The sequence below is a fragment of the Bactrocera latifrons genome, unplaced genomic scaffold (assembly GCF_001853355.1).
Source record: "Bactrocera latifrons isolate USDA-ARS-PBARC rearing strain unplaced genomic scaffold, ASM185335v1 scaffold_72, whole genome shotgun sequence".
Lineage (NCBI taxonomy): Eukaryota > Metazoa > Arthropoda > Insecta > Diptera > Tephritidae > Bactrocera > Bactrocera latifrons.
Genome location: NW_017537401.1, coordinates 533,884 through 554,335, shown reverse-complemented (window position 1 = coordinate 554,335; position 20,452 = coordinate 533,884). Strand labels below are relative to the sequence as shown.

Sequence of the window (20,452 nt, the reverse complement as noted above, 5' to 3'; positions counted from 1 at the left end):
AATTTTTAAATAAAATAATTCTTTTTTTTAATTCTAAAATTTGTTTTAGAAATTTTTATTTTAAATTGGATAAAAAGGGATATTCCAAATTTAATTTACGATTTACGTATTAAAATAATTTATTTACAATATTTAATTCCGATTCTGGGAAAATTGAAAAATAAATTTTTAAAGCAAATTTTTAGTTAAAAAAAATTGAAACCTATTCCAAATTAATTTGATTTTCAACACAAAAGTTTTTATTAATAAAAATCGTAAACCTATTTCAAATAAGTCCACTAATGTGTAGATTGCAAATTATACCGATTTTTGGATTAAAAACAATTAATTTGAAATTTTTGTTTCCGATTAAAAAAATTTTTTTTGAACATTTTTGATAAGCAAAGTTGACAATCTATTTCTAATATATTTTTAATACACAAATTTGTACGCAATAAATACGTAAACTTATTTCTAATAAACCCACTAATCTTTAAGCTGCAAATTATTCAAAATAATTATTTTCGATATATTTTGCACATATTTAGATATATTTGCTGCTATTTTTGAAATCAACCTTACAACGCTGCCTATAAGCAAATATTTTTAATGACTTATGTCAGCAGATATTAAGTCATCCGCACACTTAAAATTCCGAAAATTACTTTATTTGCAAAAAAAATCTCAAAAAATACATACTTACATACATACCGATTTGTTGGTATGCTGACCAGCACATAACTTTGAATAAACAGAATTTTTTTAACATTTGCGAAATTAAAAAATTTTAATTTCAAAATAATGATCTCATTCCGTTTGTTAATCATCGGCCATGAACACACGCCACGTCTATTCTGCCCCAGCCCTCCTCCGCGCTGCCACCAACCGCCAATATCCTCGCCATTCATAGACAAATGCGATCATCGCTGCAGAAAAACAAAATGATTTTGCGAAAAAGGAAAACGTAACGCACACATATTTGTGTATAGTGTGTATGCCTTTAGGTGAACTCAATGCTTATCCATTGTTGACCAGAAATCAATCGAACAGTATGCGTTGAGCATGTGCCGTCAATTAACTGTCAAAGGGGACGAAGCCTTTTGGACTGAACACGGTGAAAAGTTGCAATTGTTTGCGAACTATTTATGCACTATTATTTGTTGACTCTACACATAAATTGAACTATTTTTAAATTAAACTATGTATAATTGCGCGCAGTAATTTCATTTTCAATGAATTTCGGACGTTCGGCACCCCCCGGTGGGTGGGAGCGAAATTAATAGTTGCCACAGAGTAAATAAAGATTTTTAATGCGATAACAGTAATTTGTAGGTGTGTGCCACCAGTGTGTATGTATATTTCGAAGCGTTATTTAAACGTATTGTTTTATCGTCATTGGTGATTTGCATTCAGCGTTGACATTCAGCTGGCTTTTGCCTATTAAAATTGCTGACGAATAGACAATACTCGTGTAAGTACGCGTCCACCAATACTTAATGCCTAGGAAGTACTTACGAGTAGTTATATGTACATATGTATATATGCTAGTGCTTGTTGGCAAACTTGTTGTTATTCACAGGCGCTAGGTAATGATGCAATTTTGATCCCTGCCAAATTTTCACAAAAATTCATTTGTATGCCAAAGTATTTAAGTCCGATTGCGACATTATGTCATGCCTTCTTTCTTATGTCGCCAGCATACGGCCAAATAAAACACAAATTTTGCACAAATAAGATTATTAAATTTTATCTAAATTTATTTTGGTTTAGTCAAGGAACAAAGGGAATAAAATAATGTTCGTTAAAGTAAGGTTATAACCGTAAACATATATATATATATATATATACAAATGAATTTGTGTGAAAATTTGGCAGGGGTCATATATATATACATATATTCACATATATGATTTACAATGGATTTAGATAAGTTGTACACGGTTTTTGAATTAAATTTTTTTTAATGTTTTCAGAATTGGCTAATGCACGAATGTGGTAATCTGGCAAAAAATATATAAGCATATGAAGAATGTATTTATTATATTCTTTTGTTTATGATTCTATTTATGTCTGGTTCTTAATTTCTGAATCAAAAATATCATTTTAGCATACTTTGTAGTACAATGTTTATACTGTAGTTCAAGATATTAAATTTTTTAGGTCAAAGTGAATTTAAAATCCGAAATAATGATGATACTACTAGTTCTATCATTTTATATTCCTATCTAACTTCAAACTAGGTTCATTCCTCTAGTGAATGTTATCATCGCCTTATTTGAATATTGTAATTTTTTTTTATAAGTTCATTTTCATTTTTTTTTATTAATGAACCGAATTAATGGAAAAACGGTAAATTTGAGCTATATGCTATAGCAGTCTGATTTAAATAATATATTCGGAGATTGTAGCGCATGCTAAATTTCCTGAAGGTACCTTGCCAAATTTAAAAACTGGCCATACATGAACTTGATTCCCATTGTTCAGTTTGCATCACAGGTTTATGCTTTAATAGTCCGATTTGTTATTTCGAGAAATGAGTAACTTTTGGGAAGAAAAGACTTTGTGCCAAATTTCAGATCGACATTTCAAAAACTGTGGGATTAGTTCGCATATATACATACGGACAAAGCTAAATCGATTCAGCATTTTAAATGCTTTCCGATGTTTCTTTCTGGAAGTTACAAATATCGTGGCAAACTTAATACGACGCATAAAAAAAATCACATCGCGGCGTGACAGTCACCTAAGCACTGGCCAGGCACGGTGCCTGCTTCACTTATATAGAGCCAGCTTCACTTGAAGTCGCGTTGTGACGACAAAAACAAATCACATCGCGTTGTGACAGTCACCTAAACTCTGGCCAGGCACGGTGCCTGTTTCTCTTATATAGATCTCAAACTCATTTTTTTGTTTACGATTTTATGCATTTGTTTGTTTGTGTATAGTATTTCTGAATTTAACGCTCAGTTCAGGGTATAATAACAATGTTACAGCCTATGCTGTAGTAATGAAGGAACCTAGATTCTGGTAGTGAAACATATTATCAGAATGTCATATTTACAGAATTTAGAGTCTATTTATCAATATCTGGTCAGCAACCATCAGTCAGTTAAGATCTGGTAATCTTTAGTGAAAGCAGGAGTCTCGCTTAAAATAACCAGAACTTAACTGATAGATGGCTGCTAAGCAAATATTGAGAAAACGGAGTTAATATACTTTAATAACACTGTGGAACATATTTGGGATTATTGTCTGGGGGGTGAGAAATTCCAAGTCAGGGTGATGGTACTATGTTAGTATAGTAAAACCCTCAAAGGGTTTGGCGTTCGTATGTGTCAGTTGTTTTTATGACCTTTTAAATCTTTTCCTTATTTCCCATTGTAATGATTGACAGAAAATAGTCAACATTTGGTTTTAGACGAAATTAAAGATTCCCTAAAAAACAGTTTTTATGATAAAATATATTTCAGAGCGATTTAAAAATGTTCTTTCTCTGATGACACTACTCGGCAAATCTGAAAGAAAAATTTCCGACGTATATGCTAAGAGGCCTGGATAGTATTTGAGGTGTCCTCGTTAGAAATATGAGTTAAAAAATTGTCCATCACTTACAGCTATTTTTGTCTTTTTGATTAATGGTACTGGTTTGACCTTTGCACCCTTCCACTACACTACCAAAAGATCCTCCATGCTAGGAAATTTTTACTATAATTTTCGATTTTAGCAACCCAAAATTAGCAAAAAACAGCCTCTAACTTCATAACGGCAAAATGATTCTAAAGTCGTATTATCTGAAGATTTTTTAAGAATGTCATATGAAAAGTTTAAGCTAATCAATTGGATACCGATTCTGAAACCAGCATTTTAAGAAAAACACGTTTAAAGCTTTTGAGCCGATTATAGTAAATATTAACAAAGTAGATATAACCCCTCACTTTTCATTTGCGCGTAAGAGTTAAGGGGTTACATGGGTTTCCTAGGCAAAAACGGCATATTTTCAATAATTTTTTTAATATACAAAATTAAATATATGTAAATTACATATTTTTTTATTTTTATTGTGAAAAGCAAATATTCAAAATTCGGTCATTATGTCGTGAATTCTGGCAGTCTCTCGGAATGAAGGTGCCCCTGCGTTGAGAGCAGAACTTCTTAAAGGAACGTCTGAAGTATTTTTACTTCCATCGTTTTTTAAGGCCATAAACTACCTACTAGACGAAGAAAAAAATGAAAATTACATTTTTGGAAAACTTTGTTTTACAAAAATATGCAGATTTTAAAAAATTTTGGATAGCTTTTTTAAACAGTTGCAATTGAGAAAGAAATTGTTCTTTCAAGACCTTGTAAATTATATCACATAGGTCTTGACGACCGACTTTGAAAACACAGTTTCGATGAAAACGCTTTTAAAGTTTTAAGTGACTGCACAGCTGACCTTGGATGCTCAAATTTCCAAGGCTATATCTCTAAACCTATTACTCGAATCAAATTGAGCATTTAGGATAATATTCTAGAGTTGTTATTCAATTCTAACTAAGACAAAACATTCATTCGATTTTTTAAAACCGTTAAATCTGTGTAACCCCTTAACAGTTTGATTGCCACTGTACGACTAATGATCAGCAAAACTTCAAATATTCGGTTCTACCCCCTCAGTATAACGTGTAAAGAAATTGTTTCCTATATTTTTAAATAAAAGTATGTATTCTACTATAAAATAAATGATTTTAAGCATTTTTTTAAATTAAATACTAAACAAATAAATATATTAAAAAAAAAACTCGATTAGCCTAAAAGTTTTCAGAAAAAGAGATTATAGCTTTAATCTCTTTAAAATTAAAAAAATATTATTTATTTAGATACTTTTTATTATCAAAGCCAAACACACAACAAAGAAAACTATCACGCATAATGCATATGTTCATTAATTAAGCGACAAAATTTGACCTAGGCCACAAAGACTTTGATGTTGATAAATTATTGTACAAAAAAAAAAAATTAAAACAATAACAAAATATAAGGTGAAAAAATACAAAATTGTTATAACTTTCGCGCAAATCTTCCGATCCTTGAAAAAGTATGTATTCACACAAAAATAACAACAATTTATTGCCAACGGAAGACGTGCACGCCCACGCATAGTTTCACGCCATTGGATGTATACACTAGCGTAAATACACGCCACCAACTATTATGTCTAAAAATACGCAAATTTTGTATTAAAATACATCGCCTGCCACACCATCCACACTCTAGTATATGTATATATACAACTCATATACATATGTATATGTGTGTGTGATAAATATGTATAAATGGCTACAGAAATATCTATTATGTCGTCAACAAAAAATTATTATTAGGCATACTCAACTGCTTAGAGGATTGAAAATTATTTCTCAAATGGGAAATAAAACTAATAATAAAAATAAATGGTGAAATTGCAAATTAAATATTTGCTTATTTATATCATAACAGTGAATTCATTAAATTCACAGTCGTCATTTCTCGGCTTCTAAACGGCATTTGTGGTAATTAAATCGATGCGCAATCGAGACCACAGAGGCCGGGCCGGCAGCCCGGTTGATTAGTTGACTCGCACGATATAGTTTATATTGCTTGCCACTGCTGCCGGCTTTTGCGTCAAGGTGTACGTTTATGTACTTCAACGTATGCAAATATCGCGAAATTTTTATTTCTGGCTACCAAAAATATCCACAAACAATCTGCAAAACATATACTCATCAATATATTTAGTTTGAGTCAATACTAATTTCCCATAATGTATGTCGATATGTATGTGCATATGTACTACGCTATATAATTTCGCACTGGCAGTGTAAATAACACTTTGCTATACAAATTTGCGCAATTTTTGCGGAGAAAAATAATTTTTATTGCCTTCGCTTGGCCAACATATACTGATTGTAGCTTGTTTCGGGGAATATAAATATTTATTTATACTCAGATTTTGTTGTAGCTTAATTTCGATAATTTTCTTCGCACATTCGATACTATATAAATCAATTGAGAGGCTCAGCAGATGGCGCAACGAGCTAAGGATTTGCTTATAAACGCGCTTAGAAGCTCATTTAAATTCTATATATTTCAGCCGAAAGCCTCCGACGCTAGCGCTGCGTTATCTTTAGTTTATGTAATAATTTCATTGTTATGTAAACTTTTATAAAATAAAATAAAAATAAAAATAAATTCTATATATTTATATTATATGTATATGTAGCAGTCACACAACAACTGAGTAGCAACTGTGATACATTGAAGTACATTTTTACATATTGATGAAGATATATTAATGCTACTAAAAGTATTGGCAAACAATTGAAATCGCTGTATGCTGAGTGCTGATCTTATCTGCTGTGCAAATGCATTTTTGCACAAGAAAATATTTAGCCTGTCGAAATTTGCCTTTCATTGTCAAGGTCACTCAACGCGTATCAATAAGTGAGCAATAATGGGTAGATAAGTAAATTCACTCACATAAGTGTATACTTATAATTATTTACACATATATGTATGTATGTACATATGTGTTCAAGTGACTGCAAGTTAATTGCCAGTTAGTGAAGCTTTTGTCAAAGTTTGCCTTTGTAGTATACACATAAAAAGAATCAATAAAATTACGCCAAAAAAAATGTATTTGTTATTAATTACACTTGCTAATGCATACATATTTAAGCACATATAAGTAACGAATAGGTGTGGCCAAGTAATAACTCATTGCTAATTGAATAAGCGCACTTATACAATTTTAAATAAAAGCTTTCATTTTATTATGTTCTGAACAGGGTGTAATAAGTTTGTCACGAAGTTTATAAAACCCAAAAAGAAATTTCGGTTACCCTTTAAAATATACCCATGTACGTATGTATAAAGAGTGATCCATTTCGAGGTTCCTTACTTTTTATTAAAGAAAAAACACAGAAACTTCAAATTTAATGGGGATGCTTATTATCATTCGAAAAAACATTCTTTGGCCTTTTGAAGATTATCTCTTTTAAAAGCTGGCCGCGGCTACGTCGCAGATGGTCTATCGGTTGAGTCGAATTGTCGCGTGAAGTTTCGCTCCAAGGCCTGAATTGAAACGGGATTGTCCGCATAGACTTCATAGTTTACATATACCCAAAGAAAAAGTCTAACGGTGGTCGATTTTGATGGCCAATCAACCGGCGCAATACTTGAAATTATCTGCTCACCGTAGTGTATGAAATGTGGGAAGAGGCCCCATTTTGTTGAAACCAAATATCTCCTAGATCACTAGCTTCAATTTCAAATAGTCAGTTATCATGGCACGATAAACGAGATATAGACCGATGATACCACCGTCTCACAAATCACACTAAACGATTGTTTTTTCTGAATGAAATGACAGCTCTTATATGTCTTTATGTTGTTCTTCGTCCTAAATACGGCAATGTTGCTTGTTTACATACCCCTTGAACCAGAAATGTGCCTCATCGCTGGATAAAATTTGGCTCGAAAACGTCGAATCTTCTGGGAGTTTTTCAAGAGCCCATAGAGTAAATCGATGTCGCTTCTGAAGGTTCAGTGGTTTTAGTTCTTGCAAAAGCAATATTTTGTATGCTTTCAATTTAAGATCTCGACGTAAATTGCGCCAAGTTGTTTCATATGTCAGTCCGAGTTGCTGCTAACGCTGCGGAATCGCTACTATATTTTCTTTACTGCGTCCTGGAGGTGGTCTATTCGGTCAAATATAATCCAATAATGAATACTGGGTGCGAATAGTACGCTCAGTAGGCCGATTATGTTGACCATAAGTTGAGCGAAGCGTTCTTTACAGAACGTGAATTTTCGTAATAGGTTTGAACGATGTGTAAACGTTATTCAGGCATAATTATTTCCATGATGAAATGTCAAATAATACTGAACAAAAATAACATGACAGCTCGACACGACTCACATGTGATCTGTCATACAAATTTCTCTACACGAATCACCCTTTGAATATACGCGAACCAGTTCTACAGATTTTGAGGTAATCCTCTGAAATTTTGCAATGCCTTTTTCTTCCGAAGATCCTCCTCATTTGTCGAAACCGCCGATATCGTACCACCGTAGCATATATGTAGTTGTCATACAAACTAACCGAACAAAACCAAGCTTTGGAATAGAAAACTTTCAGAACGAAAGCTCAAAAATGAGGGTCTAGTTCGCGTATAGTCTCAGTAGTGGTTGGTTTGAGTGCTGCCGAGGGAATTTTTTATGCACTGCCTTAGAATTGCTGCTGCCACGATATGATTAGGTTAGGTTATACTCGCCTGATTTACTGATTATAAGTAACGCCAGTTGAAGGTTCAGTTTTATTCTAGCTGAAGTATTTGTCACACTGATTCGATAGAAATGATTGTTTTCTATAACATACTCTTCGTAAGTAGAGGAAATTGATACATTTTAAATGATAATTTTTAAAAATAACAATCTTCTCAATGTTTAAGCGCACCTAATAGATAATTTACAATTCGATGCTTTCATGCATTGTCTAGTATTCCATGGGAAAAGGAAGAAATTACAAATGTAAGCACACAGCTGCCAAATGATAAGCTTTACCAACCCTTAACTAACCTTAACCCATAATTAAATATTTTAAAAGACTTTAAAATTATTTGTAATACAAAAATACATACATATATAAATATTTACATACATAAATGTATTTGTCTTGTATGAATATACATAGTTAAATATGCAAATCACTTTCTCTTTTCGTACAGAATTCTTATACTATATAAGAGCACTGTCTTTTCTATATAATGCGATTGAAGCCAAAAGTACAATTAAATTATTTACTATTTCTAGTAATGGTTTGTTATTTTGGAAAAAGTAGAAAGAATTCTTTTCATGAAGCAAGCATATAAATTTGTAATTTTTTTTTAATCTTTTAAGGTTAGGAAGAATAAATTTGTTAAAAAAGGTGTATTTTTTTATAGCTTAAAAGTTTATAAAAAGATCTTTATTCTGATTTTATGATGGTAGGCATGCCTTGAATAATAATCTATGCCAAATTTAAAAACATATGTATGTATATTTTTCAAATTCAGTATGATTTTTAAAGCTTTTATTTTCTTTAGATGTGAACTAAACTTAAACCCCTTTTAACACCTTATATTAAAGGTTACATTGTAGTTGTAACACCTCTTCATGCACATGTGAAAAAACAATATAAATACACACATTTGTTTATATAATGGTGCGTGCTAAAAGCACTTTCCTTCTCATTTACAAACAAAGCCTGAGAAAATACATACAGCTGTGTTCAAAATAATAGGAGTGCCCCTGAGAAAATTATTTAATCCAAAAAATTTATCATGTCAGAACATGGACGCCAAACGCTTTCCAAGAAATATTTCTAACGGTATTTCACGAGTAAAACAGAAAGCATAAACTTCAGCTGTTTACATTATTTGCAATGTTGTGAGTTCATATCTGTGTCGATCACTGAATTGAGCTGTTCATAAAAATAGGAGTGTGAGCTACCAAGTGGTATAATATATTTTTATTTAAACAAAATCTGTAAAAAACAAAAAAGTAAGTACAACAAAATAAAAACGGTGATATTTTTTAAAGGATAAGTCATTTATTTTAATTAGTGGGTAGAGGAAAGCACTGCAGCGACGAAAAGCGTGAAATCATTAAAAATCTTCGAAAAAATGGGAAAACTTATAAAGAAATTAAAGTAATACTCGGGTGTTCTGACCAAATGATATCAAATGTCTTATCCTACAAAAATAAACCCGAAACTCGTGGACGAAAACGTAAAACTACGAAAAAAATCGATCGACGCATACTCCAGTCGTCTAAACAAGATCCCAAAGCGACGTCTAGAGAAATAAAGAAGCGTCTAAATCTTGATGTTAGTGAGGTAACAGTTTGTAGACGTCTACTGGAATGTAATTTATTTGCGCGGAGTCCGCGAAAAGTTCCATTGTTGACAAAGAAGCATATTGAAGCACGGCTCCAATTTGCCAAAGAACATGTCAACTGGCAACCAGAGAAATTGAGAAATATTTTGTGGACGAATGTAAGGTAATTTTATTTGGTGGCACAGGATCTAGACAGTRTATCCGTCGTCCCCCAAATACGGAATATAGTCCGTAATACACCCTTAAGACTGTCAAACATGGTGGTGCAAAAGTAATGGTTTGGGGAAGTTTCTCGTACAACGGCGTTGGACCAATCCATCTAATTAAAGAAACCATGGATCAGTACGTGTATGTGGATATAATGAAAAAAGTTATGCTGCCATACGCGGAATCGAATATGCCATTAAAGTGGTTGTTCCAGCAAGATAACGACCCGAAACATACAAGTAAGTCCGCAAAAGAATGGTTTCGSGTCAATGAAGTTGAGGTTATGTCGTGGCCTGCTCAGTCGCCTGACCTTAATCCGATAGAAAATTTATGGACAGATGTTAAAAAAGGTGTAGCTGAAAGTAGACCATCAAATACAAGGGAATTATGGAGCCTAGTCCAGGAGGCGTGGCAGCAAATCCCGCTGAAAAGATGTCGTGATCTGATCGATTCCATGCCCCGCAGATGTGCTGCAGTAATTAAAAATGGCGGTTACTCGACTAAATATTAACTAAACTATCTTATATACCAGTCATAATTTCTAATTTTTTAATTTATTATTAGTTTTATTGAATTTTGTGATGCACTCCTATTATTTTGAACACCGAATTATTGAGGTTTTTATGTAAATAATATTTTTTTTCTTCGTTTACAAAGTATTACTAAAAATTTAAAAGTGCATAATAAGACTGCATAAAATGAACAATTCGTCGATAAAAAATAAATGAATCAAATTCATGTTTTTGTTAAAAAAAAATAACTTCGTATTTTATATTGTGCGGCACTCCTATTATTTTGAACACAACTGTACATACAAACATAAATAGCCAATTGTTAACTGCTATAGTCGTTAGACGGATCCTCCATGCGCTTGAGGTGAACACCATTTTATTGAATGTAGTCTAATTTAATTAAGTGTCTTTTTAAATGACTTGAATGGAGACTACATTGGCTGCTCTACTGTACAGATGTCTGTATGTATGTACATATATAGCAAAATTTAATGAATAATGTTGAACATACATATTTATATATACTGGTATGAATGATTTACATATGTAGTCGGTACATGTAAACAAGTGCGCCGCCATGACGTGATGCTCAAAACTATTATAGTACCTAGTAAACTAAAAAATAACGGCGCGCAAGTCGGACGATGGCAATGAAATGACAATAGGTCAAACATGTACATACATACATAGTGAAATGTTGTAGAATATATTGATATGTAGGTTTTTTTTGTGTCTTACAGTGCTGGTAGGAGACTGTTAAGCAACTGTTAGCAAGTGTAAGGCCAGAGAACATCAAACAATTGTTTGTTTTTGTTTTATGTTCTCTGCTAAGGCTGCAAGGATGCACTCATTTGGGCTCGGAGTGATCATGATCCACGCTAATTCTAGGCTGTCTATGAGTAGAAAGTGATTTACATAATAACACAAACTCATATAAAGAGAGACCAGAGAGAAAATGAGAGGCGTGAATGGTCATTTAAAGCGAATGTGTAGGAAATTTGTGTGACCTAACTTTAGCTATGCCTCGACAGGGATGGAAAATATATCATATAATTATTTTATAGAAAATTAAGAATAAATACTGTATAATGGAGCAAACAGCATCAGGGGGACGCAATTTTTAAAAAAAATTTCAATTTTGTATTAAATTTTTATCTCTTGAGTGCTAATTAATATTTTAATATAATTGCTCTCGACTACGCAATAAGCTGTTACAGTCTTATGTTCCACGTGAATTTCTTAGCCCCTCAACATTGATGCTTATTTATTTTTTACTAGTTAGCGCCACCTATTATGTTATGATGTCAACCAGCAAGGGCAATATCGCCATATATTTACATGCTCACGGGGGTGTGACTATGCTACTTATATAGTAAGTGTATATAACACATAAATATGTACATATGTATGTATATGTTCTTACAGTGACTCTCTTAAAAGTTGTGAATACGAAACTAGGTAGAAGCTAAATACTGACCCATTAAGCGCTGAGTGTTTGTAATCACGTTAAGACTTGTTAGAAGCTTCATTGGTTCTACGTTTAATATACAATATAGTATATGTATATATATATATACATATGTATGTATATCGGTATTGAGGGAATGTCGGGGCATTGTAAACATTTTTTTTTTGTACTTATGAGCTCATACAGTTGTAACTTAGGCACTTACTAACTTTTTAAATATGTATGTACGTATATTTAATTCTATTGAAGTAAGAAATATGTCTCGTCTCTTATTTATATTGAAGTAAAATACATATCTAGATACGTATGTAAGTATATATCATATTATACGTACATATGTATTGAATATCCGAACTGACCTTGTGCAATAACGAAAGCGTAAAGCAAACACAATGGAATGAGAGCCTGAACAACTGTTTTGTGGTTTTGTTGACATTGCTTTTATAAATCATTGAGTTGCTTGTATAAAGTACCTACTGCTGATAATCTGGCGAGATAATGTTTTGAACTGATTTTCTTGACATTTCAAAAAGTGAAAATAAAATGTGTTCTAAACAAGGCTAACTGTTATTTGTCGTTTGTCGATAGTTTTGTCGACTCTGAGTAAGTGTTTGTGTAACTAAAAGATAAAATCTTAGGTTAGTTATAGGTCTAAGATAGAAACAACCTTTTGGCTAGCTATTGAAGTTTAACAAAGCGGATGTCAGTCTTCTTCTTTATTGGAGACACCACTTACGCGGTTGTAGTCGTAAAAAAACTCTCATCTGAGACTGTTTTCTTCCTTTCATTGGGGGTGTTTTTGACGTAGCGGATCACAAAGCTAGCACATAACCCTGGGAAGTGATTTTTCGTCTTTTCACTTTAGCTTTCCTTCAAACCGATGTTCTTTGGCTACCCAGAGGATACTTTATCTAAGACTGAAAGTGGTGAACTGCTTGAGTCATATGCAAAAGTATCGTTTCTGACAACTCCCAAGTGAATGACGCTCAAATCCATGTATATTCGGGTCCATTCCGATTACGTAGATCTCATTGTAGGGTTAACCTTGTTGACTTGTTCGCTGAAGAGATCTATTTTTGATTACCGTTACATAAGTGTAATACCTTAAGGCAAAAGAAGGCAAAGATTAGAAGTGAAAAAGTGTTTTCTTTTAAATAAGCACATAAAATGAGAAGGCTTCGAAACATACGATAATGTTTAGGTATACGTGCACTAATTTTGGAAAGCCAAGTTAGGCTTTTCAAATGAGGTAAAAGGAAGTAGGATCTGAGCTTGATCGAAAATCCCTAATAGCAATTAAAAGTGTTTTCCCATAGCAGTCCAGCCACTTGAGATGAACTCGAATCTCCAATGCGTTTTTGAAAGAAAACATTCTTTATACATATATAAAACAATATTTTGTAACATCCATTTGCTAATTGAAAATTTAAAAAAATTGATTTATATTTCGGCTTCGCTGGGTAACTTTAAAAGTATAGAAACCCGTTATCCAAAATATTTTACCATCTCCTCCAAAAAGTTAAATATTAACTGAGCTTTTGGCTTCTCAATGGACCTGCTATTTACTGTGTAGCGTACAGCTACTATTTTCGACTTTGTTTTTGTCAAAATGTTGCGTGAAATGTTTACGAAGATGATGTCACATTCAAAACAAACCCGCCTCACCGAAGTATACCTGCTGTGGCTTACAAAGCGCGTCAACAGACACAGAGAGCTAAAGTTAACGTGCGCTCATGCATACCCAAATGCATACATACATATCTACGTACATAGCTAAGTGCTAATAGCAGGACTTATCAACCCCAAGTGGACATACGCTGGCACAGTTTCGCGAGTGTTTGTCAGCCGTTGCTTACGTGCCTCCCCTAGTTCTCACTGTTATAATACAATAGTAGTACTGGTATGCCGCATGCTCAACTCAAGGTGTTGTGGTAGTGGTTGTAGCCGAGCGTAAAACGTAGTAAGAAGCTCCGGCAAATACCGATGCTCTCATCGTTATTATATTACATACGTATATTTGTATGTGTGTCTGTAGTTATGCATGTTTGTACACATGCTGAGCGCAAGTCAGCAAGCGTGTCTCGTTATCCATTCAAAAATCGATGTTAGTTTCTCCATGCTGGCGCTCACACTGAAGCTGGGTCTTCGTGTCGCTGGCGCTTTGGAGCAACGAGAAAAAGGTGTGTAGCAGCACTTGAAGTTTAGTTGGTCAGTCTCGGTTTCAGTATCGAACCGGCTTTCTACTGCAACGGATTGGAAATAAATAGCAAGAAGGCGAAAAACGCACAAAATAATATACATACATCCATATATGTATATATTTTTCCACTTAAATTCTTTTGCATTATTAATCGTCGAAGAAGAAAATTAATGTTGTTAAGTAGTTGTGAAAAGGCTACTACCATATGAATGTGAACGCCAATTGTGTGAATTAGCAAATTTTCTGTGACAAATTAAATGTGTGAAACACGAGTAGAATACTAAACCGTTCAAGCTTACGGTAAAAAGAGTATGTACAGCACTTGCACTAAAAATTTTTGTAAAAAAGTTGTGTAAAATATTTATCAATCAACGAAAAAGAAAACAAGAGAGAATTGAAAATTTATTAAATGAAAATTTGAGAGCCCTTCAAAGTGAAAAGCAGGGTGCGCGACGAAGAAAGTGAGAAGCATAAAGTGAATTGTGTTTGTTAAACCGTTTTTTGTTGTACTATTGACTAGGGCGCGTAGCTTTTTCGCGTTCAAAGACGCAATAAGTTTAATTACCATTTTTCCGAGTTAAAAGTGCCATATTGCCAGATTCGTTACGTTTGTTTTGGCACGCGTACGCCGAAATCTTTATTGTGGGAGCGTGAGTCCTGGCCGAGGCGTTATGTGTTTGTGAGAAAAATCGATTAACTCTTCACTTCAACACCATTCGTACACAGTAGCGAAACAGTCGTGAATTGTGCGACGTAAAACACGCTGAGATAACGCCAATGTGTTGTCCTGCCGACTGGACGTACATGACAAAAGCAGCAGCAGCAAACATATCGATGTCATGGACAGAGATCCAGGAAAGAATAAGGACCCACCCAATGCACCTACAGCCGGTGATGTGGGTCGAGACCGTGATACCAACTATGAGCATGAGTATGCAGAAGTAGGCCCACCGCCTATACCAGCTACGCGCACACGGCGATTTCATCGCACAGCTGATGTGTTGCCGTCAAGTGGCGCTGCAACACCATTAGAACCAGCTGTGACCGACATTGGCACCGTTATTGCGGATAACACACACGAACAGTTGGAGACGTCAACAATTACGCGCACATATACTACGCGTAAGATTATACATTGCTCGTCGGAATTCCATGAGAGCAGTTCTAGTTCTAGTTCGGTGCAGTATGTGGCCGAAGAAGAGCTTGATACGCCTACAACACCGCAACGGTTGCGCCAGAAAGTGGCGGAGTATGAAAAGGTTTGGTCCTCTGGCGGTAGTCTTAAGCGTTCGCCGGACGAGAGTGCCGAAGAGTTGCGACGCGAATTCATGGAAGCTACGTCGGCGGAACACTCATCGCAAGCCATTACCGTTGTGGGTGAGACATTAGAAAATCCCTTTGATATTGATGTGTTAGAAATTGAGAAGCGGCTGCGTAGGGAACGACAGCGTGGTTTGGCTGAAGCTGAAGCGGCTAAGCAAGCATTTCAACAGGTGCAGTTGCGCCATACGCCGCAACCTTCACCGCGTCGGGTAGAGGTGCAAGAAGACTCCACACCGTTGCCATTTAATGTGACACTGCGTACAACCACTAAATTAAGCCCCGGTAATGAATCAGGACATATTGAAGTAGGAGACGAACAATCAGGAAGTCCTTTTAATGTAACGCTGCGCACGACACGTCGGATTGTAAAGAAGGATTTATCGACGAGCTCACAGCAATATGAAGAAACTACAACGACCACCGGTAACCCTTTCAATGTCACGCTACGCACAACTACACGACAAGGCTATCCGATAAGCCCCGTAAGTCCTGGCGATCCGAAAAGTGCATCTGCGAGTTTTTTGGAATCTGAGCAGACAATACGTGAAGTTCATGCCGTTGATGGTGTACGCACGATCATCACCTCGTCCATGACAAGTGATGGAAGCAAGCACGAAGAGAAAATTTTCCGTCATGGCGAAGGTTATGTGTCGCCTCGTTGTTCACCGCAACGGGAGAATCGCGCTTTCTTCGAATCCATGGAGAGAGAACGTGAAAGTTCCGTGCCGCGTTCTTTGAGCGGTCGCACCAGCGCAACACCACCACCACGAACTGTTGATATGACTGCTGGTGGTCGCCGTATATTAATACGTTTGGAGGATGAAAGTCTCGACACGAGTGCATATCATGAAAACAGCGACATTACTGACTCAGTGCAGGCGCGCATTCGTCAGTTAGCGCGCAGTCCAGACGGTGGCGGTGGTGCCGCTGCTATGTACAACGTTGCGATGGAAACGTCACCGGGTAACATTGACATTACCGTGGGTAGTACGCATCACCACCACCACCATCATCTGCACCATCAACAACCAACGCAACCGCAACAGTCGGGCCAATGGTATTACCAACAGCAACGGCAAGAACAACAAATGGAAACCAACAACACTATGGAAAATATGATTTTGGAAACTCAGGAACAAACTCCATGGCAAAGGCAATCAGGTGAAGCAGTAACAATCAGTACAGAAAAAGGCGAAGCCGCGGCAGGACTTACAGTAACGGGCACGCATACGGCTAGCATATTGGAGACGGGCCAATCGCACGATTCTTCCGCAGAAGAATCGCAACGAGTTGTCAGCAGAAAGAAGAAAACGACAACGACTACAACGACGTCAGTAACTAGTAGTAGGCACGCGACGAGCGAAGAACGTGAATTACGCGAAGAACATCAGCGCCAAGCTTTTGCCGGAAAATTAACGCGTCCAACTGGTTTAGCTCTATCCGGTGCTAATGTACGTTTGGGTAGTGGCACGGTTGGACAAGAAAAGGCCGAAAACCCTCTGAAAAGTGATTTAAGTGACGATTCGGATACGGAAGGTGTCGCTGCAAAGCATCTGGTAATTGTGCCCACACGTGTGGAGCCCAACCAGGCAGTCGGCAGAGTTAGCCGCAGTCAAAGTCCGAGTGTTAGTGTGAGTGCAAGTGCAATACATACGTCGACAACCCCTTCAACGACAACTGCATGCAGTACTTTCGGTAAGAGTCTGACAGGTCATCAGACACTTCAACAACAAAGTACTCAAGACGAATACCAAGAATTCCAATCCACAATGGCAGCGATTAATTTCGCACGCAGCAACTCCCAATATGACAGTCACATCAGGGAGAAGAGAGGTAAACTTTCTTATATTTACTAAAACTTATCGATCTAAATAAACGGATAAAGTCCGGTAAAATAGAACCGGCTGTGGGAACTGTATATTGGACCATAGAGGGTGGTGGCCGTTGAATTTACTGATGAAGGATGTTCCTGTCTCCCAACCGGTTCTAAACATATGTATTCACCATTTCTGAATAATCTCATAGTCTCTGAATTAGCGCTTCTGTTGCTTTGCGGTGTCTATTGAGTTCCTCAGCTAACTATTGAGCAATTATTCTTCCTGTAAAAAAGCATTAATTTACATAAAAAATTATAATATTTTGAGATAAATTTTTTTTTCAAGGTTTGCCTGCGCTTTAACAAGTTAGTCGCCATGGGGAATGTGCTCACAAGTTGAGATTTCATCTTCACCACTCTTTTTTTGTCGAAATTCGTTGAGCGTGACTTGTTCACTGTTGACTAGAGATAAATCACGTTCGGATTTGAAAGAATGACAGATATAAAATGTGTGTGGTTTGACTAAATAAGATTTTTATTGCTTTATGCTCATAGTTACGCATTTTTATGCTTATATTGTTTCGCTATATAATTTTTGTGTTTTTTTTTTTACTCTTCAATTCTATTATTTAGCGGTGTGTAACGAAGTGCACTTCATTGGTTGTGCTTCGTTTGACTACCTACGATAGGTGGCATTAGTTTATGATACAGTAGGTATGTTGAGTGTAGTGTGGTTGTCATTGGAAAGCTATTGTGTTTAATGAGGCCCTCAAGTGCGCTATTTAATTGCAAGTCTAGGCAACGGCGTTTTATATGAAAGAAATCATGTGTTAATTTTGTATATTTCTTCTCGCAACTTTAATTAAAATAACGGTTAAGTTCTGATAAAAAAATGAAGACTAAAAAAAGAGTAAAAAAATTAATAGCAAACTGCCATATCCACTTATGAACTTGGCAGCAGTTTATTGCCACAATATGGATATTATACCTCGTAGTTTTCCATTAACACTTTTCTTTGCGCGTATTATTGTGGTATTGTTGCCTTTTTGTAGTTGTTGCTGATTCCCAAGATATCGTGTTGGCAAGCAAACAAGCGGCGCTGGTTAGTTTGTTAGTTAAAGAAAATAAATTCGTGGAAATAATCAATATCAACTACCCACAAAACTTTTGTCGGTGCATTGTTTAAAAATGACACAGCAAAAATAAGAGAAACACAACGCCTGTGAACTTGTCCAAAAAGATAAATAATTTGTTTGTCAGCGTTAACGTTGCGGTGATGAATGCGACTGCGTGTAGATAAGACCTTTCAAGTCTTTATAAGCCCTTTTCATATTTTCTCAGCATTGGTGTTTCCCGGTTCTTTGATAGTGGCTTTCTTAATCAGATCCATATCTCTTTTAGAAAGGTACTAAATGTTAGCTTGCCTTTTTTTATCAATTTACCTTAACGATGAAGTTTTGTTAAAGTTTTTGTACCTATGAAAATGCCATCAAGGACTGGGTTTTGTTTTCGATTACTTGAATGCATAGAACAAAAATATCTTAAGTAATCGGTTCATCAGTATGTATACAACAATCCCCACAAGCAAACTGTACGTATCATTAAAATTTTACCGTAATTTAAAAATGAGATCCTTAGTTTTTTTTGATGTACATATTAATATATTATATATTTATTGAACGAACGTTTTATATGTGTCATATATGCTAGCTCAGCATTATCGGATAAAGTCGTATCTTGAAGACTATTGGGTAGGTTAGAGTTGGGTTCGGTCGTAGGGTTGATTCAAAATCGCTGGATCTTACTTGGACAAATATTTTTCCTTTTCTGTTATCCAAAAACTCTTTAAGAGTGCATCGCCTCATAGATTGAAGAATCGTTTTGAGCTTACTCCAAATTTATAAAGAGATATGTATCTATCGAAATATATATTTCAATTTCAGTCTCACAAATGTCGGGCAAGACTTCCATGTAGCTTTGGCACAGTGCGTCCGCAAAAATACTTAGTCTGTTCAGTTAGAACACCAACAACTGAGGAACTCTTACGGTTATCTTTGGACTAGAAAGATCTCGCAGTTGTAGAAGTTCCTGGTTGTTGACTAGCGCCTGTGAAGCTCACTGGAGGTCCATAGATCCAGATCTAGAGCATAAGAGGTCATCGGTCAACCGACTCGCTTCCAATCGGATGAAATTAGAGTGCTCTCCCATATACAAGTCTATTATCTAAAAAACTTGAAGCTGTTGCTAATGAGGTCATGCACTTCTTTACTAGTTTGAAGACACAGCCATCAAGCTTAATGCCAGTATAGCCATTCGCTATATTCGCCTTTTGAAGTGAATGCAGACTTCTCTGAAGGAGGCTGTACAATGTATCTACCGTTACCTTGATGGCAGCCACCTCCGCTGGAAAGACGCTACAGTGGTTTGGTAGTCTGAAACTAGAGAGCTCCGATAAAAAAAAACTCCACTACCTATCCTCCCTATAACTTCGATCACTACTCAATGTTGAATACAAGGGAAATAAATCAATATTAAATTATCGATTTGTTTGACAGTATTTGTCCCTCGAAGAGACAAATTTTTTAAGTGTTCCATTAAAATTGTCAAAAAATCGTAAAAAAAGATATTTAAAAATTTTTTTGGGCAAATGTTTGTAGATGACTTTCATCTATAAATTCTCCCTTTCTCACATTTTTCAAACTAGAATCAGTGTTCTTTTATGACGCTTCGGCGATTCTTTTCTTCTTCATTTTGGACTTTTAGCACGTACGGCCAATTAAGTAATTAAACTTGTTTTTGTATCTTCATCTAGTTTAACTGCCATTTTCGAGTTTACACCTAACTGGAAAAAGCTTGATCTCGCATGCAAGTTCAGCGGTGTGAAGTAATTTTCTAATTAAAATGCTGCCACATTTGGCGCTAGCGTCATCGCCGTCAAAGTCAATTGAACGAACTTATGGCTGAGTCGTTAGGTTTAATGTCTTTTTGTATTCAAACTGGGCAAAATAGTAGATCTTAATTCACACACTACTGAACTATTGATTTTAG

At 35.5% G+C, this 20,452-nt stretch overlaps 1 protein-coding gene across 6 annotated transcripts in view; it reads left to right on the top strand.

Moving 5' to 3' along the window:
* Positions 1 to 20,452, top strand: part of LOC108976048 (nesprin-1) — a 197,289-nt gene that overhangs the window by 8,558 nt on the left and 168,279 nt on the right. For 4 of the 6 annotated variants that reach the window (XM_018944951.1, XM_018944950.1, XM_018944949.1 and 1 more), the window contains exon 1: positions 14,406 to 17,421. The exons of 1 other annotated variant lie outside the window; for it this stretch is intronic. In XM_018944951.1, the coding sequence (XP_018800496.1) occupies positions 15,105 to 17,421 (2,317 nt within the window). In that variant the 5' untranslated portion in view covers positions 14,406 to 15,104. Of the gene's footprint in view, positions 1 to 14,378; positions 17,422 to 20,452 lie in introns of those variants that run through there. One more of the 6 variants, XM_018944954.1, reaches the window with a different exon arrangement.